Raw genomic sequence first — 20061 nt, 5'->3', positions numbered from 1 at the left:
CTCTAAAATCCATGCTCCTTCCACCGTCCAGTGGAAATCTCTAAATCTCTCAAGGATGTAGATGACAACACATAATTTAAGGGCAAACTTATATGTGGATATATAACTACCTAATACAGTCAAAGATTCCATTCTTGAAATGATTTTCATATAAGCTGATGTTTCAGTGTTCTAAGAATTCTAGTTACTGGAGTAAATTCTTTTTAGAAGTCAGTTAACTGAAGTTTCTAGCCACCAACAGTATTTTCACTCATGGAAAGTGTCTTCTAAGTCAAACGCTGACGGACCACTTGTGGAGAAATCCCTGTTCTTGCCACGGGACACTTCTCGGGAGCTGCTAGGTTTAGGCACTCCTCTCTAGGAATCCCCAGAGGGTAACGGTCAGAGCCAGCACGGGGCCTGCCCAAACGAATGCTTCAACAATCGTTTTCCCAATAAATGAGTAAGGCCTGCAAAGGGAGGTAAGCACACACAAATAACCATTTAACAAGGCCAAGGCCAGACCACAGGCCACAGTCAAAGTCAGCACAAGAATCAGCTGATGCAGGAGAGTGAGTACTGCATCGCTCTCCATCGTTTCCATTCGCAGGGATGAAGAATTCTGGTACCTAAAAGCTTTAACGGAAGGTGTAGGAATAAGGACTGATATTAAAATCAGAAAGGCATAAAGCCTCAGTAAGCCAACCACACACATAAACTAAAATGAGGGCCTGATTCCTCTGCAGGAACCATCTCTCCCCTTCTCCCTCCCGCCCTCTCCTCCCCTCTCCCTCCCTGAAGGAAAAAAATGAAATGAAACAGAACTAAATTGCCCCTTTCATAATACTGAGTGCTCCTGGGCATCTCTGCCATGTGGTACCCATTTGTTGGTGTCACATGCTTCCACTTCAACGTGCAGACACGCACTGAAACGACTTTGTTGTTCCACTTCTGCTGTGCGAGCACAGCCCGATAGTTACGCCCCGGCTCAGGGAACTTCGCAACATAAACTGGAAGCTTTGTTTTGGTAACCTTTGCCTTGGGATACTTCTTTGCTGATTTCCAAATTATGTAAAACTTACCTTTCTGATGAGAGGAACAACATCTGGTTTAAAAATTCACAATTGAAAAAAATTAAGTGATTCTGATGAGTAGAATAAAATTACAATAAAAATACAGGACTTTCAAAAAACTACACTCCAAGAAAGGCTTCAGGATGTTTATTGCATACATATAACACACACACAATAATGAGCTATAAACTTTATATTTTTAGATTCAATTTTGCAATATTTTTAAGAAAGGTCACTGACTTTTAGGGCTTTGTACTCAACCCACCGTAAGAATTAGATTAGGTAGCCCCGCCCAACCCCCCCACCAACTGGCTACTTTTCCACATTGCCCGAGAGCTACCACTCCCTCTAGACTTATTCCTCCCATCTTGCTGAGATAGTCCCTCCACTGCGACTGCACTGAAAACAGAGAAGAATGACTATATACTCAGTTCCTCCCATCCCCCGTGGAGAAACAGCTAGGCATAGTAAAATTCCCATTTCCCAGTGTTTTGCACTGACTGCACTCCACAAAATGAGAACTATTTAAATTTCATGCCAAATTGAGGGTGTGTTGCCAATGACTCAGTCCTTTATAACTCGGTGACAGACCGCCCGTGTCCTGCCATCAGACAGTCCGCTCAGTAAATGGGCCTGCCGGGTGTTGGCGGAATTACCAATGAGCTACACAGACTTCAAAGCACCGCCTGGGGAGGCGGGCCTAAGCCCCGGAAGAGGGGCAGCCGCCCGCTCCTGCACGCTGAAAGAACCTGCCAAATGATGATTTTTTACAAGAGAAAGGAAACAAGAGTGGTAGATGATATCCCTTGCTAGATGACTACTGCATACTACTCACATTTTTAGAATAGGGTCTTCCTTGGTGTAGATCCTTTTTCACTAGGTACCAATGATTAAGAGCAAACTGGGGGTATTCGGTTTTATTATCATATACGGCACAGACTGAAAAGAATTCTTCAACCTTTCCATCTCTATTCTCACGTTCACCCAGAAGCCCAAATACAGATGCCAGAAGAAAGCCTACTAGAAAACCAAAAAGGCTTCCAGGATAACCAGTGGCTGGTACTGGGCTTGAGTTAACAGCCTGGCCAAGAAAATAAAGCATCTTGATTTCTAGTCTATTCCATCCAATAAGTTTCTTTATATTGGTCCTCAAGAGACTGAAGTTTAAACATTATTTCCTGAAAACTTCCGGAGTAGTATTAAATGACTCACGAAAGCTACAAGAATTCCCTGAAGACATATACCTTAAAAAATGATATCTAATGATCTTATTAACCAATGTCATTCCAATAAACTTAATTTAAAAAATTATATCTAATATGGGAAAACAGGAACCTTTATACATTCCTGGTAGGACTGGAAGTTTGTAAAAAATCCTTCCTGGAAGAGAATTTGACAAGATAGCAAACATTTAATGTGTAGATCTACTGACCAAATAATTCTATTTCTAAAAATATATATTTGTGTAAGAGTATAAGGATATTCATTGTAACAGACACATTTTAACAAAACCTCGGTAGCAATTTAAATATTCAACAACAGTCTGAGTAAATAAATTATAGTACATCCATACAATAGAATATTACGCAGTCATTAAAAATAATGGGGTGAACAGAATGTGTTCATAGAAAAAAGCTGGACAAGTAAAGCATAATTTCACGGGTGTCAACTGAAGAAAGTATGTATCCATATAGATGGCTACATACAGAAATGGTTGCATGTGAGTGGAAAATGGCGACTAATTCTTAGAGTAGGATTATGGAGACATTCAATATGTATATCTTTTCAAAATATCAAGAGAACAGAATTATTTACAAGTTAGAAATAAATATTCATGAAAGTTCTTAAGGATACTACACATATATTCTCTTTTTTAAAAACATACATAATAAAAAGAATACTTTTCCTTAAAATGGATCTATATTATGGCACCAGAATACAGACTTTTTTTTCTTTTTGATATAATGCCAAAAGCCAAAAAACAAATGTGAGGAAAAACCTATGACCTTCTCAATGCGTGAAAGACACAGTTGTATTCGTGTGGGTTGGCTTTTATTTAGTTAACATAAACCTGGAATGGATTTTTATCTATTAAAAAAACATAATATGCAACGCATGACAGATCACATTATGCTCACGTTAGCAGATCTAACTGTGTGGAACCAAACACACCTAAATAACTTTCTGTTTTAAAGATGATGTTATCGACACAGTTACGATGCCATCATATATGCGAATGATGCCACTTCAAATATTGTTAGTGTCAATGTACCTTACACCCATATTTTTTGAATTATTAATTGGAAATCCTACATTGCAAAAATATGAAGTAAAATTAAATTACTCCACACCGATGACATAAGCTCTCTTCAAAAAACCATACTCCACACGCGGATGCTAGATAATCTTCCAGGATCTGAGGGCTGCAGAATTACTGGACAATTTCTCAGAGCTGAAGTATTTCACAAGGTCACAACGAACACAGTTTTACTGAGTTCTTTATCCATCAAAGAGTTGTAAGAAAAACTATAAATATCTGAACCCTGTATTTCAGTAGGTTACAATATAAGACAGATATATGAATGGTACAAACCAAGAGCAAATTGAAAGAACAAACCAAATCATAAAAGAATAGGGAATCAGTTATGTTCCCAGCAGCCACAGTGGCTCAGAGAGGAGGAAGGAACAAGAATCTTGAATAAAGTGCACCTGAACTTAGAAAAATAAATTCTGCAGCTCCATTGCCAAATTAGCCAAGGTAAGAAGTAGATCATTCCTGATTAGAAAATCAGCTCCAGTTGGAATGGGAAATTTTAGAAACGACTGGAACAGGGACTTAGGAAGCAGAGGAAGTACGACTTGCACCAGGACTACAGCAATGCTTTGGAGAAGAGAACAATCTGAGCAAGAAGTGAACAGTCAGAGTACGTGAGCTTGCTAAGGCTAGTGAAGGAGCTGGAGCCTCCTGGGTGATCAAAGGTCTTTAACTTATTCCATCTACTGGAATAATTACTAAACCCCCAAATTCTTTGAATGCAGTAGTTGAAACTAAAGTGCATGGCAATCTGATTATCAGGGGTCTCCACAGCTATGTGCCAGCTGACTACAGAATGGCTGTTCTGTGCTAAACCTACATCACCCTCTGTACTTTACAAGGCCAACTGAGTTATATTCTTAGGCTGTGGTTCCCTTTCAACTCAAACTCAACCCCGCGATGCATTTTCTCCTGCCTTTTCAGTGAGCTTCCAGGCATGCTGGTGGCTCAGGAACCAGAGTGAAATAAACTGTGATGGCAGAGTTCAGTCTGCATTTAATAAAAAGCCAGAATGTTGGACTTCTCAAAATACGACTGCATAAAGATTAGCAACTCACAATTAGGTCCTCTGCTCCCCTAAAGTCATTTTTTACTCTTTTGTTTATAGTTTAGTTATTCTTGACATCAAACAGAAAAAACGAAGGTATTACCAAATGGAACCAATCACTAACTCACACAGCAGCCTGACTTGTTAGCATCAGTGTCACCTCTACTGACTTCCCCGTTATAAAGCCAAAAATTTACCCCACAACACAAGACTCATGCCACTCTCCCAACAAAGGGGATAAATCAGCTGAGTCCTGAGTCATGACTGATTTTTTTAAACGCTGCAGCAACTTTGGATCTTAAACTCTGTAAATGCAGGGACTGGCTCAGCCTCAAAGAACTGGAACATGTCTGAGCCACAGTGGAAGTCTTGATGTTCGAGCAGCAGCGCACCAGACTCGGTCACTAACTGGGTGGCCAGGCCGAGAGCAGCCCAACACAGACCGTCAGTGAAAAAAGTCTATTCCAGCGCAGGACACTGTCCGATGAGGCCAAGCGCGACAGTCGGGCTGGCAGTCTCGCGGCCACTCTTACAGAGACGCGGCGGCCAGGCGTGTTGGTGGGAGGCGCACTGAAACCCAGCACAGGCCCTTTTCGCCTCCATGTGGAAGACGAGCTCGCCTGCACTGGTGGGAGGCTGCTGGTGCCGCGTGTTCCCCGGATCCCACAAAGCCAGTTGGTGGCACTCTGTGCTGTGAAGGGCACCTTGCACGCTATGCATCCACCCAGGAAGCTGCTCCCTGTCTATCTTCCTCAAGATGGACAACGCTGCCTCTTACACTCTAAGCAGCCCTAACATAGACACACACACCAAAACAGGAGCTCAGAAGTTCTCTGGGCCACGAATGGGACCGCCTTGCTCACTCTTACCACATATTTCTCCCTCCTCTTTTTTTTTTTTAATTTTTAAAAAGATTTTCTTTATTTTTATAGACAAAGGGAAGAGAGGGCGAAAGAGTGGGAGTGAAATATCAATGTGTGGTTGCCTCTTGTGCACCCCCTACTGGGGGCCTGGCCTGCAACCCAGGCATGTGCCCTGACTGGGAATCGAACCAGCAGTCTTTTGGTTTGCAGGCCCATGCTCAATCCACTGAGCTACACTAGCCAGGACAATTTCTTCCCTTTTTGAATCAGTAGTTAGGGTTTTGCCCCAACTAAAGAAAATTTTGGACACTTTCATACTAACTGCAAACCCCCTTTATCATTTTACTTTTCTTGGACCTGATTTTTTCCTTCAAAAACACTGATTATTTTGGAGGAAATGGCTAATGTAAATCCAACAGAGAAATGCCTACTGCTCTGAAAGGCAGTAAAAACATATGTGCTCATTTCATTAAAAAGAAGTGGGTGATGAATTACTGAAAAGAAAATTCCTGTTTTTCTTAAGTAAATTCCCATTATTAGTACATTTTGGTTTTCTTATCCTTAAAAAAAAAATTAGTACACAACAGAAGAAAAACCAATTAAGCGACGGTTAGGATAAAAATAAGCCCAAGTGTCTCAGCAAGAGGGGATCAATCCCTGAATAGCCAGCAAAGGTTTGCAAGTCACTCTCACAGAAAAACTGCCAAACCAGGACCCGCAGTCCCTGACGTGCGGGGTTGCTGCTACCCTAACAGTAAAAGCAGACACCAAATAGCACTTGTTATGTGGCTGGCACTTTTCATTTAATCTTTATAATAACCTATCGAAATAAGTGCTGTTATTATCCCCATGGTACAGATGAGGAAACTAAGGCACAGAGAGGCCACATAACCCGCCTGAAGTTAAGCAGCTGGTGAGCGGCAGAGCCGTGACTGAAACCCGGCACGCCGGCCGCAGAATCCCTTCGGAACCGCTGGCCGCCTCGCCCAGCGTGCTCTATGCACACCAGATGACAAGCAGGGAGTCCACATGTACGCATTTAAAATATTCCATCAGAAAAGCTACTTTTGTTATGAAATAAAACCCAGGACTAGCTAAAGGGGAAACATACTCCAAATAAATTAAAGCAAACCTATGATTTCAAGACAGTAAACTTACAGAGCAGATGTACCTCCTCACATTCCTCAAATCCCAGTGATAGGAACTTTTAAAGAAAGAGAATATAAACTAAAATGGTGCAAGACAACAGGTGAAAGTGATTATCAGATGCAAATGGCTGGACAGGGAAGGCAGAGCAGAATAATCACAACAGAAACCAGGGACAGAAGAGGTCTGCTGCAGAAATGAGAACGATTCTTCCTGCTGGAATCAAGTGCAGCAGAAAGGCAAACCTTTGAGGTAAAAAGCGTCTGCACTGGTTTATCATCAGCAATGCCTGCGGCACCAGCACTGCAGACTGGCTCTCTCTGGGGGGTGAGGGGGTTATCTCCGAGCCTGGGCCTTGGGGCAGAGTGGAGGCTGTGTCTGGGCCCTTCCCAAGAAACACAGAGGGGAAAAACTTAAACGGTAATGGCACCTCTACCCAGGACTGCAGTGCTGTAAGTGCTCCAAAGTGCTCTGAGCCAGCAGCGATACGCTCCGTGTCAATTCTAGGGACCACGGTCTGCTCCTCACCCCTCGGACTCTGAGCAGCCTGCTTATGACCCCGTGCAGCCCTGCAGGGAGCCCTCGCAGTCAGGGAAGACGCCTACTGCTAAATCAGTATTCCAAAATTTTTGAGGAAACCTAGTGTAACTAACCTAACTCTCTATTTGTACATATGTTTGCATCACCAGGGATCAAAACAACATAAAACTCAGAGAAGTAAGATGAAAGAAAACAAGTCAAAGTTAAGAGAAAAACCTGACATCCGAATTAGATCAGATCTGCAGTCAGCCGAACCAGCGGAGGATGAGGCACAAGAGCCCTCACAGCTGTGCGGCCGGCACTGGAGAGTTTCAGACTCCGTTACAGCAGATTCGCTGCCCACAGGAAGTTCTCCATAGACTGGCACGAAATGAACCTTTATCCTCTAAGGATACATGCGTGGAGATCAAAATTCTAACCCTAGTTCCAAAGCCAAGACTCGGGAAGGCTTAGGAAAATAACCATTTTTTCTGTCTTCATTTTCCTATATATTCAAAGCGGCCAGTGTTTTTGTACCATCTACCTCAAAGAGATGGCTTAACAATCAAAAGTGAAGAAGTATGTTTAAACAACTCTTTTTGAAAAGTAAAAGGCAGCATGTAAACGTGAGGTGATGCTGTTCAGGAAAGCCGGCTGCTCACTGGGGAGCAGGTGCAACCCTGCACTGGCTGAACAGTTTGCCAGGGACAGTCCACAGACAGAGGTCAGGAAACAGGCCTCTGCTTTTGCTCACTGACTCATCAGAACACACTGGAACTCTGTAGTCTGGCTTGAATAAACACCTCTGGGACTTGAGCTGTTAATTCCTGGGAACCAAGCAAATACTGCCAGCAATTTGGTCATTTGAGAGGACCGCTCACCAAGAGAGGACCTCGTATGCAGCTCAAAACGGGCAGACTCAGGTGCGTTTGCAGACAAGGAGAAGTCTGAATGGGACACAGGAAGCTGACTAAGACAGACCTCCTCGGCAATGAGGCGTAAGCACCCACTAAACACCCATTTGTTAAGTGATCATCTCCCAAGTCTGAGCCAAACAACTCGCTCTACTAACAAGTCCAGACCATACTCAAAAGAGACAAAAACTAGTAAAACACACTCACAGTCGCCAACTGGCAAAACAGTCATCAGGACACCAGTGGTGGTGACAGTCACTGCCAAACCAGAAGGGCGGACATACAGTGCCTTAACATGACATACACATAAACCGTATCATACAAGGAAAAAAGAAACAGCCCAGTACTTTTCAACAGGGCTCTGGTTTCAACAGGGGTTGAAACAGGGATGATGTTTGGCTCTTCCAAAATGTTATTAAACTCTTTGCTAAAATTTGCTTTCTTGTAAAAGAAATAAGAGATGGAGTAACCACATATCTATCTGGACCTTGCTTGGATTGATTCAATTTGATTGTGAAAATTAAATTTATGAAACAATTGTGAAAATTGAAATGCTAGTTAAATGTCTAATGATAGTGAGGTATGATATTGTTATTTGGGTTATTCAGAAAAAACAAAAATGACAGGCCTTATTGTTGAGAAAGCAATACTATTTACTGGTGCAATGTTATGTCTAGGAATGACATTAAAATAATATGGGGAAGTGGGCTGGAGCGTAAATGGAAGAAGCTTAGCCAGGTTTTGATAACTGTTGAAGCTGGGTATTGGATTCATGAGGGTAATTATACTATTTTCTCTACTTCTATATACAGTTGAAATTTTCATAATAAAAAAATGCTCTAGGTATACAAACCAAAGGTGGCTCATTCTTACCTCTGCTAGAATCTTTTACTACGATGTCAGAGATTTCAAACAGTTTCAGGGGAAGGGGCATCTTCCGATTCGCTGCAATGGTCTTGAGGAGGCCAGGAAGAAGGGTAGTGCGTGCCACCTACAGGAAAAGACAGGAAACTGCACTGACCAAACAGGAACCAAACACACAGTACTTCCCCCTTCTCATCAGGGGATACGTCCAAGAGCCTCAGTGGGTGTCTGAAACCACAGACAGTACTAAACCCTGTATATGTGTGCATGTGTATATCCTGTGATTTCCCCTGTCCATACATGCCTATGATAAAGTTTATGGCTTCACCTAGGAACATTTGAATTGCCAGCATCACTGCTCTTGTGCTTTGAGGCCATTATTAAGTATAAAAGTTACTTGAATACAAGCACTGCCATACTTCAACAGCCAATCTGATAACCCAGTCAGCTGCTAAGTGGCAGGCAGTATATATATAACAGTACGGACGTGCTGGACAAAAGGATAATTCATGTCCCAGATGGGACGGAGAGGGACGGGGGGGGGGGGGGCAAGGTTTCATCACACTACTCAGGACAGCTGCAATTTAAAATTAATGTACTGTTTATTTCTGAAATTTTACATTTAGTATTTTCAGACTGGGTTGACTGCAAGTTACTAAATCCAAGGAAAGCAAACCCACAGATATGAAAGGGGAACTAGTGTCCTTGGTTGAAGACAGAGCCAAAAGACCCACGGCTTCACAGGAAGACTCTTCTGGAAAATGCAATGCTTAAATATTCGCCATTTTTCACAATTAATTAAACACTTATCTTGTTAAAAGTAAAAACAAAGAATTGGTTAAACATACGGCTATAACAACAGCCAACTCATTTTTATTTTTCAATTTCGGGTCATTCAAAAAACTAAAAGTGTTCTGACCTTCGAACTCACAAAATAAAAAATCATAAATTTGATTTAAAAGTAAGTGATAAACAAATATTATAACAAATACAATTGCTTCTATCTAGCATTGTTATTTTATCATTTTTAAAATTAAAGTTAGCTTTCAAGATTTCAAATATGTAAATTTTCATATCCTGCCTTATATTACAAATTGAGGTAGATTATAAGAAATATAAATACAGGGTGGGACAAAAATAGGTTTACAGTTGTTCATATGGAAAATAATACAATTAATTAACAAATAACATAAGAATTAACTCTGTTTCACATACTCACAACTGTAAACCTACTTTTACCCAAACCTGTATTTAAATAGATTAAATATGAATTAATCAAGAATTTAGAAACCGGAACCAGGGAAAACGTAAATGCAACGAAAACACCAGGACAAATAGGAAAACAGATCGCAAATGTGCAGGTGCCAGGAAACTATGCAGCTGCTCTGGGCAGGTGGTGACTGGGGCTTCCTGCTGAGTAGCCAAAAAGTAAAAATATACATCTCAGTTCTTACAAACAAACAAACAAACAAACAAACAAACGTAGAACCACAAAGCTTCTCTGCTTTTGTCTGTGAAATAAATTTCTAGTTCTCGGCAGATGAGACATGTCAGCTGCGGAGACATCGTGTCCCCAGCAGGGTGTCAGAGCGATGGTGTCAGAGCGATGGTGTGACGGCACCACCCAGAGCCTGGGGTCTGCAGACTCCAACGCCATTATCTTTTCCCCAGTCTCTTGCATGAGCTTCTGACGCTGGTTTCTCTGCTGCCACTTCATGCTCTGCTCTCCACAGAGTGATCCTTTAAAGCCTACATCAGATCATGAAACTACCCTGCTCAAAAATACCTAATAGATCCATACAATTTTGAATAAAATCCATACCTGACACCGGACCCTATATGAACCTGGCCCCGGCCCCTCTCCAACCTCAACCCTTGCCATTCCCCTTGGCTTCCTGCAATCCAGCCACACACCCACACACTGAAAGGAGCTTTCCATCTCAGACCTCCACCCTTGCTCTTCCCTCTAGACTGTGGGTGTGCAAGAAAAACAGAATGAGAGCTTATTGGCACCAAAGAGATGTGAAGTCACTAATAAGCAAAGATATATTATAACCTTGAAATGCTCTTTATAGTTAATGTCCTAATCTATAACGTAGATCAGTTAACATTTACTACTGATATAATATCATTCTCATGTAACTATTCCTAAACTCCTTATGAAACTGCCAATAAACAATTACTAGACAATTAATTACAGTGGAAGACACAGGCAGCAGAGTCAAGAACTGATGTAACAACTAATTTTAAAATGAACACCTTAAGGGAAATACTGGGAAGAGGTGTTGATTCATCTATTATAAGTAGGTGGAAAAGATGAAATCTGAAAAGAGTATTAATAAATCGATTATAAAATGCAAAGTTCAGACCAGACCGGGCTAGACAACACATAAAGCAAGTAAGAAGTAGCTATAAAGTTAATCAAGAAAAGATTTTAAACTTTTACGAATTTTTGTCAGTAAAGTAAGAACTTACAAACTTATCCAAGAAGAGATTTTTAAAAAGCGCTGTTTTGCCACATGAGGTATAACAGTATGAGATTTTTCATAACTCATGTGCTGCCTCATTTATACTTACCGAAATACTTATCTACTGACAATTCTTACCTGAAATTCAGCTGTTTTAGGGTTACTTATATGGACTGCCTGTGTTGCAGAGATATCCAAACCAAGTTTATCAGCAATATCTTCCTTGGAGCACTAAAAAATACAATATATACAAAATAGCTTGATATGGAAATGTGATGGCCAAATTTAATAAAGTATTCAATGCTATAAAAGTCAACTTGACAGTCTATAGCAATGCTGATTCTCTATTCAAATCAGTGAGTTCAGAGTAAGCTAAGAGTAAACATTTATCAAATAACTCAGTGCCACAGCAGGTGCGATTTAACACTGACCGTTCCCCCGACAGAGAGCTAAAGCGAACATGCACACGGAGATGTGGTGTAACACGCACTCGGGCTCTTCCTGAGCTGGCCTTCCCTCTGCCCTACCCGTCTCCCCTCCCACAACACCCTCACCTGTCCCGGAACCCTACACTCTTCACCTACCTTTACCTGAAACACCCTCCTGACAACTTGCTACCACCCCCCAGGGCTGCACTGAAACGACCCGCTTCCACCTCTTCCATAAGTCTCCCTCATGACTCCGGTCAGAGCTCCCTCCCTCCCTGAAGTCCCCGTGGCTTTCTGTTTTGACTACAACTGTGCTCTGCTAAATCCGTACTGACTTACGGCAGAACAGTAGGACTGAGAGTCAAATTCAAGTGGCCATTTAACTTCCCTGCACGTGATAAAGCTCCAGGTAATAAATAAACTTCTGAGCACTCATCCATCAAAAACAAAGGTGCTCACCCTTAAAAACCAGGATGGTAGGCAGAAGTTATGAAACTAAAACTATTACATACAGCAAAGCTAATAATAAATGAGAAGAGATGATGCAAATAAAATGCTTGGCACAACAAATCTGGTGATCAAAAACTATTAACATGGTAATTAATAAATCATTACTAAAAATAATTAATGATCACATATATTAATGCTAACTGTTAAAACTTCACATGACACCAGCACACCCTCAAGACCACTGCATTACTTCCTGGTGCTCCATGATACAGCTCACTGCACAGTTCTACAACGTGATCTTCGTGATCTTCGAGGGCTAGCGGGCCCGTAATTCACTTAGAAAACCAGCACGGGGTTGATTCCTTTTATCACTGCCGAGTGCTCTCAGGCAGGAACCTGAGGCCACACCCAGGCGCAGCAGAAATGCGCCCTGATCTGCCAGGGGGTAGGGGTAGAAAATGGGGGCCAGCACGCTAGGAACAAGCATTTTTCCCAATGAGGAAGTTTTTACAAGATTTAGATATAATGTACTCAATTAATTAGGAAATGCAATTTACAGGATGCAACCTACTCTCCAAAAGAACTTGTACTGTCTGAATAAAAGTAAAAGGCTCAACAGACACATGTTGCTGCAGCTAGGTGGTATCTGAGTGACCTGTACTTGACCATGAAAGTGGATGATCAGGGATAGAAATAATAAGCAGTGTAAATCAAAGTATCCTGAACTGACAGTAGCTAGTATACAGGAAGGAATATTTTTTAAAAGTTAATATTTATGTGTTTATTTTAAAGTGTTACAAAAATACATCAAGTAAATGAACCACAATTTTTACAAATATTATCTTACAATAAGGCTAGAGCAGATATTTAGTTTTAAAAGGTAATTTAAAAGAAAATATTATAACAAGTATACAGACAGCAAAACTCCTAATGATGAAATGTGACTTGCTTATACCTGGGAAGTCAATGGCTGGGTTTTAGGAAAAGGGCTAATACTCTTGTGCAAAGTAGATAAAAAACTCAGAGAACTTGCGTTTTGCTCTGAAAGTATGTAACTTCATAAATACCTTTTATGATGAAAATCCTATAGGAAAACTGTAGTTATAAATCTAAAGCTCTGTCGCACCCCACTCCTTTCCCCTGGTGGTAAAGGATGTGGTGAAGAGACTTTGGACAGCTGATCAGAGTGGCACTCCTGGTGGGACAGTTGAGTCACAGGCCCTGGGTACGGCTAGACCTGGACCAAGTCCCTGGCTCACAGCCGACTGGCTGTGTGGAGTGGGCCAAGTTACCTACGTTACCTGCTGTGTGAGCCAGGAAGGCCTCCGTACAGGGACTGCTGACTGATGGGATCGTGGACAGAAGCAGTCCGTACAGAACCAACTCTGCAGGGCAGCTACATGCCAGGAGGCAGAGAGACCATGGGCTTCCCTGTGATGCCTGAGGCTAGTCACAAAGTCAAACTCTGTGCCACTTGATAACATTAAAAAAATAACATATTTTTCCCAAAGTATCTGTTTGTATTTCATTTCCCATGAAGTCATCAGTGCTCGCAGCTCCTATGTACACTTGTGTACGCATATGAACCATGTGGCATTATGACAAGCCTAGTGTACACAGTATGACAGCACAGAGAAGGTGGCGTTTTTGGCCTTGGTTTTCCTGCTGCCTGGGTAGACTGTCAGGTACTCATCATCCTCTCTCGGCACCTTGGCATCACTGACACTGTGCCTGATGTACATACAACACATGCAACAGAAATGCTGTCGAACAGATGATCGTTGAATCCGAAAAACCAAGGTGCCAAACTAGACCTGTAAGGTCCCTTCTGATGTTAACATCCTGTGAACTACGAATACTCGCTCAGGTGACTGTGGGAGAGGCTGCATCTCCTTACCCTCCTCCCATGTAATGGCAGGAGTCCCCACTACCACCTTCTGTAAGTACTCTAAAACTGGCTGGAATTGAGGTGAAGGGAGAAGAAGAAGTAGCTTGTTTTGGATGTCTTTGTGTGTTTTGGTTTTTGCCCTACATCAGTAAGTTAAACTTACTTGAATCCTCAAAACTACACTAAGCTCCCCAGAAATGCTCAGCCAGAGAAAAGGAAACTACAAATTACAGGCACATTTTCTTCTTTTCAAATGGTCAATATGGAGGGGGAGGGGGACTTCCTCCCGATTTTGAAATAAAATTCATTTGCTGATTTAGGCCTTTTATGTCAGCTTTGTAACACAAAAGAAATGCTTGTGAACGTGTTCAAAGACAAAGAAAGGAGTCTGATGTGGAGCGGTCCCCACGCTCAGCAGGGTGGCATCCAGTGGACACAGGCCCCACCAAGTGAAGGCTGAAAGTTCTAATCTGCGAAATGTGGTTACAAAACTCACTGTGAGCTATCGATACTGATATGAAACTGTAAAATATGTTGTCATCTGGTATTTAAGACACTTTTTTAGTCCTTCATGTTTTTCTGCGACTAGAAAAATCTTTCAGCATTTCTTTAGAAATGTGTACCATCTCAAATAACAGTTACTCTTAAAACCTGAAAATGTTGGCAGTCTAGACTTTGTAGATCCATATAAGGAATCACAGAAGAGATAGTACAGTTTCAGAGGAAACAGTCCGTTGAGCAAAGAGCACCTGGAAACATACCAGAGCAAAGGTGAGTGCCTCAGTGAAGCCGGCGGCTGCCATGTCATGTCTCAGAAGTTCTGTGAGCTTATTAAGGGGAAACTGGAAAAAAGAAAGTTTACTTTAATTCACCGTGGTAAAATTCTGTATTTTTAAAAAAGCGATCGATACAGAGCATATCACTAAAAGGAAAACCACTCTTCCATCCTTACTGACACATTGCTAGCACCACCCCTTCCCCACCCTCACCACCGATAGGCCTACACTTGACCTCCCCACGCACAGCTTCTGCCTCTAGGCCCAGCTGAGAAAAGAAATCTCCCAGTTCGAGTCACCAAGGGCCCCACACTCAAAACCTGTCTTTCTTCAAAGAACTAGTCGTCACAAGTTTTCAACCTTCTCTCCTCAGTTGGGCATCTGTTTTGTGTCCTCTGCACCGCAAACTGCCCCTCATAGCCCAGCGCAGCCAAATACTGCTTAGTTCCTGTGTTCTGTTTCTCTGGAAGCCTCCCTGGCATTCGACGGTCACTCTCTAACAACGAGGAGAGTTTATTTAAGGGCGCGGTCTTACCTGACTGGCTATGGTGTACGTTTTCGGGAGACTCATCTGAATGTTGTTATAGCCGTAGGCGATGGCCGCGTCTTCTACAATGTCACATGCATGGATGATGTCAGCTCTGGTCGGAGGGACTTCGATCTCGATCTGATTCCCGTCACCAATGACTTCTGACTTTAAGTACATCCTGGTCAGAAGCTTAGCAAGATTTTCTGGAGTTTCTCTGAAATAGGAATACAGAAATGTCACTGGACTATTTAAAACATGTTTCTGTTTTGTTTTAAAACATGCCACTAACTGAAACAGTAACCTTTCTTTCTAAATTCCATTAGAGAGCAGACATCCTAACAGGTGTCTTCCTAACATTTCTCTTACTCTGAAAGGGTGTCTCCCAGCATTCTTTCAGGAAAAATTAAATAGCCCGTGTGTGCTTCATTCTCACATTCTCTCCAACCGTACATAAATAAATGAGGTTCCAGAGCATACCTGATTCCGACTTTTTTGTTGATTAGGTCAGCTCTCATCACCTCCTTTCGGTACGCCAGTTCCTTCAGGAGAAAAGGGTTGGAGAAGCTTCAGTCATCCCTGCTGGAGGCGGTGTTGGCCCCTTTCTATGTCCACTCCTTGTTCCAGTTTCATCTCCCCCCAAGACACTGTCCGATACTCAAATTACCTGGTTTGGTGTTTCAAGACATTATTATGGAAGAATAAATCTGCTACCTATTTCACTTTTATTAATACTTGGCAATTCTTCACATTAAAAAGAAAAACTTCTCAAATCAGACATTAAAACAGACTAAAAAGCAATTTCTGACTAATCCCAACCACTACTGTGGGTGAACTGTATAAATGGCGACAAATTCCTCCAGTCTATGTGGCCTTGGGGTCTATTTCTCCCCACTTTCAATCTAGCAAAATTACTGCTTTTGGCCAACACGGCAGCTTGCTTAGAAGCGCCTGAGCCCTGGACATGCTCTCTTGCTGCTGGGAAGCCTGCAACCACCATCATGCAGCGAAGACCAAGCTATCCTGCTGGAACACGAGGGACACTCGACCTGCTGACCCCACTGCCAGAAGGGGACATGCCAGTGAGGCCATCTGAGGTCATCCAGCTGCTAGCCTACCAACCAGCTGACTACACAGGGGCGAGCCCAGCAGAGTCTAGCCAGGCTGGGCCAGGCCAAAAGAACTACCCAGGTGACCAGGGAATGGAGAAATAAAAGAATCATTCTTATTTTAAGTCATCAACTCTTTGGATAGTCTGTCATGTAACATAAGCTAACTTGGTAACAGCTACAAAAATAAATTTTTAAAAAAGATACTGCCCATAACCACAGTCATGCTTTCTACAGTTACCCGTTTGTTTTGAATTATAGCTAACACTCTGTAGTAAAAGACAATGCAACACGCCAATGTCATAAGGAAGGGTAAGGTTTTGATGTTGACAGATTTTATCTACTCTAAAAGCTATTTAAATATTAATAGTAGAAACCCTTCTAGGCTGATTTACTTCGAAAATGACAGAGAAATAGTGAAAAATCCGCCCCCCCCAAAAAAAACCCTCCAGCTCATCGAGGGCAGCACCTCACTGACTCAGAACCTTAACTAAGTGACTGAGATGCTGTCACGTTATCAGTGGCCACCTTTATATTTATAAAGCCCTCTTGGGGGGGAAAGCAGCCCCCAAATTAAGAATAATGCTGGTTTACATGATTTTTTTTATTTACAGTGATCTATTACAGCAGATAACGGGAATTACGGCCATATAATGCTGTGGTATATAATGTAGTGTGTTGGGAGCTAAAGTCGGACTGGCCAGGCTTAAATCCTAGCCCCACCTTTCATAGTAACAGGCAAGGTATTTAACATTCAAGGTCTCTGTGAATCCCTCTGGAAAGGGCACAATAGTAGCACCCACTCTCATAGGCTTAATGTGAGGACTAAATCCGTGTAATGCATAGTATAGTTCTTGGCCTGTGGGTGGATGGATGGACAGATAAACAGACAGCCTACAAGCACACTATAGCCATTATCATCAGCATCAGTATCATCATCATCAAGTCACTTCTTAAGTACTTACTGGAAAGGTGTATGTTTTTCCATTAGGAAAAACTACTTCCACTGCTTCAACCCTGGGGAAAAAATAAATAAAATACTTAAGAAAAAAAGGGTCCATAAACTTTGGAAATGTGTATGGTTAACAAATCTTTCACTTGGTCTACAGCTGGAGCCCCTGGGTATTCAAACTGTTCACATTCCACACCACTGTCTGGACTAACCCTCCTAAGCACACCCTCACTACCCTATTCTCCCCCTCGACTCTCCCAACTCTCCCGGTGGCGCCCACTCCACACGCGTATTTCCCAGCACCGCTGGTGCGCACCCTCTCAGGACTCCCGTCAGTGCTGACAGGGGCGCCGGGCTGTCCCAGGGCACTGTGTCACACCACGAGGTCTGACTGACACAGCCGCTAAAATGGAAATCAGTTAAAAAAAAAACTGATACTGCTCATACAGTTTCAGTCCTGAGTTCTACAGTTACACATTTTGTATTATAATTAACATTCTAGAATAAACTATGATGCTGGTACACAGTAAGAGCCTTATAAGTTTGTTAAATAAAATTTCAAATGAAGAACTAGCTTTGAAAAAATTACAGTTATCTTACTGATACCTACAGCATATAGGATTTGCTGATATGCTTGCTTCTCGACCTCTGTTCAGCTCCTCCACCAGGTTTCCATCCTCAAACTCACCGACCCCTGGTGGAGGCCCCACGTGGCCCACCCAGGCTGCCTCAGCTGGAAGTAATGTGTCCTTACAGACAGCCAGAACATCACTGAAACTTGCTGAAGTGTTTATCACCCCTCATTTTATATATTATTTATGCCTACGTCTTAGCTCCCAAAGGGATTCTATGTTCTAGTTACAGGAACGCATTTTTCATCTTTGTATCAAACGAGCACAAGGCCTTTGTGCTTTGCCTTCAGAACAACAGGCCATAGATAAAGGTGCCATACGAACTTACGTGAATTGATTCTCACAATATTCACTGAACATGGTGACAATAATATCAAGAACTATTTTTGCCTGCAAAGAAAAAGACAAATATGGTATTCTCTCTTCACTTAGATGGAAATGAATTTTTAATATAATTTAGTTTCCAAATATCTAAAAATGGACCCCTACATACACATTATAAAAAGGGGCGTGGCGCGAGCACTCAGGAGCTAAATTAGGCCTGTCCTTGTCTTCAAGTGTTCAGCGTTATGTGGTTTTCTGAGTTACAATCCGCCACAGAGACAAGTCATTTACTTCCACACCCGTCCCTTGGATTCACCATGTTTTGAGAAAGACATATGGCTAACTAAGGGGTAACCCTTACCAATACCATAAGTCTGCAACCAGATGCCTCAAATGCTTACTACCAGTCTCAGATGGGGAAAGTTACTTATGGTCTTTGTATCCTGGTTTCTTCAACTGTTAAGTGGAGATAATAAAATTCCCTGCCTGTTTTGGTTATTATAAGGATGAAAAAATATGTAGCTCTCAATCACAAAAAACAATGCCTGATATACTGAAGGCCATAGAGATTTGTTAAATAAATTTAATTGAAAAAACATGAAAAAATACAGTAACCTTATTAGAATATGTTTTGCTTTTATATATCCCTCACTCTTATATAAAAGCTTCAAGAAAGATGTCCGATGTCTAATATATGAATTTAAACATGGTTTTGTATGGCTATTACTGGCAATACTTCTCAAGGCAAATATGGTACAAAAAAGTTATAAATGAAACAGCTTACAACTGTCTGATTCTGTTCATGTGTATGAATGCCATTTATCTGTCTTCTATACTCCAGCCTCTTCCTGCAGTTCAAGTTCATCTTAGTTGCTCAGCTGCCACCTCACTCTGCGCCTTGCTTAACACAAGTGAAGAAATCACACGCCGTAGAGAAAAGCTTCCATCGCCATCCAGCCCAACTGATGCAGCGGCCGGGAGCGAGTGCACCGCTAGTGTTCTGCATGTTCTCAGTATCACAACGCCCTTCAGCAATTCGCAAGCTGAAGTTTCTTTACAGCCAGTTCGTTTTTAAAGACTTTTTGCCAACTATACAAAGCTACCAAATTACTCGGCATTTCAATTAAGCCAACTAAGATACACAATTTGTACAGATTACATTACATACGTATCCCGTTCTGTTTCACAGTTAGGTATGTGGCTAATTCTCCCCAAACTACCAGTTCCTGGAAGTCAAGGAACTTGCAACTCACTATTAAAGTCTTGGCACTGAAGAGACAGTGGTGTTCACTGAACATGTCAACTGAATGAAAGTACCATAATCAAACTGTTGGATCTAATTTTCTACAACCCCACCTTCAAAATAAACATTTTAAAATTCAATCATAGAGTCTTGGCCCAGAAGTAAAACCTATCATGTCTAACCATACAAAAATGGAAAAAAGTTTTATTTACCTTAGTAAAGTCAGTTCCTGTGCATTCAATAAATACATTTCTAGTATTTACTGTTATTTTGGAATGATTTCCTATAATGGGCACAAACAGTAATGACAAAACGATCAGTTTTAGAAATATAAGTGCACTAAAAAGCTCTACAAAACAGAATCTACACTTATTTACTTTACAACACAACATAAACTAAGATCTCAAAGTAAGGAGAGATACAACATTAAACCCCGCTACAGAAATCAGGACAAAACTAATAACAGGCCTCACTGAATGCACTCGGGGCATCAGGCACTGTATCAAGCACTTGAGAGAGGTTGTCTCACCTCGTCTCCACCACAA

General features: G+C 41.7%; 1 protein-coding gene across 1 annotated transcript in view; it reads right to left on the bottom strand.

The window, feature by feature from the left end:
* Positions 1 to 20061, bottom strand: part of FARSB (phenylalanyl-tRNA synthetase subunit beta) — a 51567-nt gene that overhangs the window by 21464 nt on the left and 10042 nt on the right. The window contains exons 8-15 of the mRNA XM_037147489.2: positions 19729 to 19799; positions 18278 to 18339; positions 17331 to 17382; positions 15737 to 15798; positions 15266 to 15473; positions 14716 to 14796; positions 11327 to 11419; positions 8730 to 8847 (exon numbers count right to left, since the gene is read on the bottom strand). Coding sequence (XP_037003384.1) covers positions 8730 to 8847; positions 11327 to 11419; positions 14716 to 14796; positions 15266 to 15473; positions 15737 to 15798; positions 17331 to 17382; positions 18278 to 18339; positions 19729 to 19799 — 747 coding nt within the window. The remainder of the gene's footprint in view (positions 1 to 8729; positions 8848 to 11326; positions 11420 to 14715; positions 14797 to 15265; positions 15474 to 15736; positions 15799 to 17330; positions 17383 to 18277; positions 18340 to 19728; positions 19800 to 20061) is intronic.

The sequence above is a fragment of the Artibeus jamaicensis genome, unplaced genomic scaffold (genome assembly GCF_021234435.1).
Source record: "Artibeus jamaicensis isolate MK-2021 breed Jamaican fruit bat unplaced genomic scaffold, CSHL_Jam_final contig_1015, whole genome shotgun sequence".
NCBI classification, from domain to species: Eukaryota; Metazoa; Chordata; class Mammalia; order Chiroptera; family Phyllostomidae; genus Artibeus; species Artibeus jamaicensis.
This window is presented reverse-complemented; position numbering and strand designations above follow the sequence as displayed.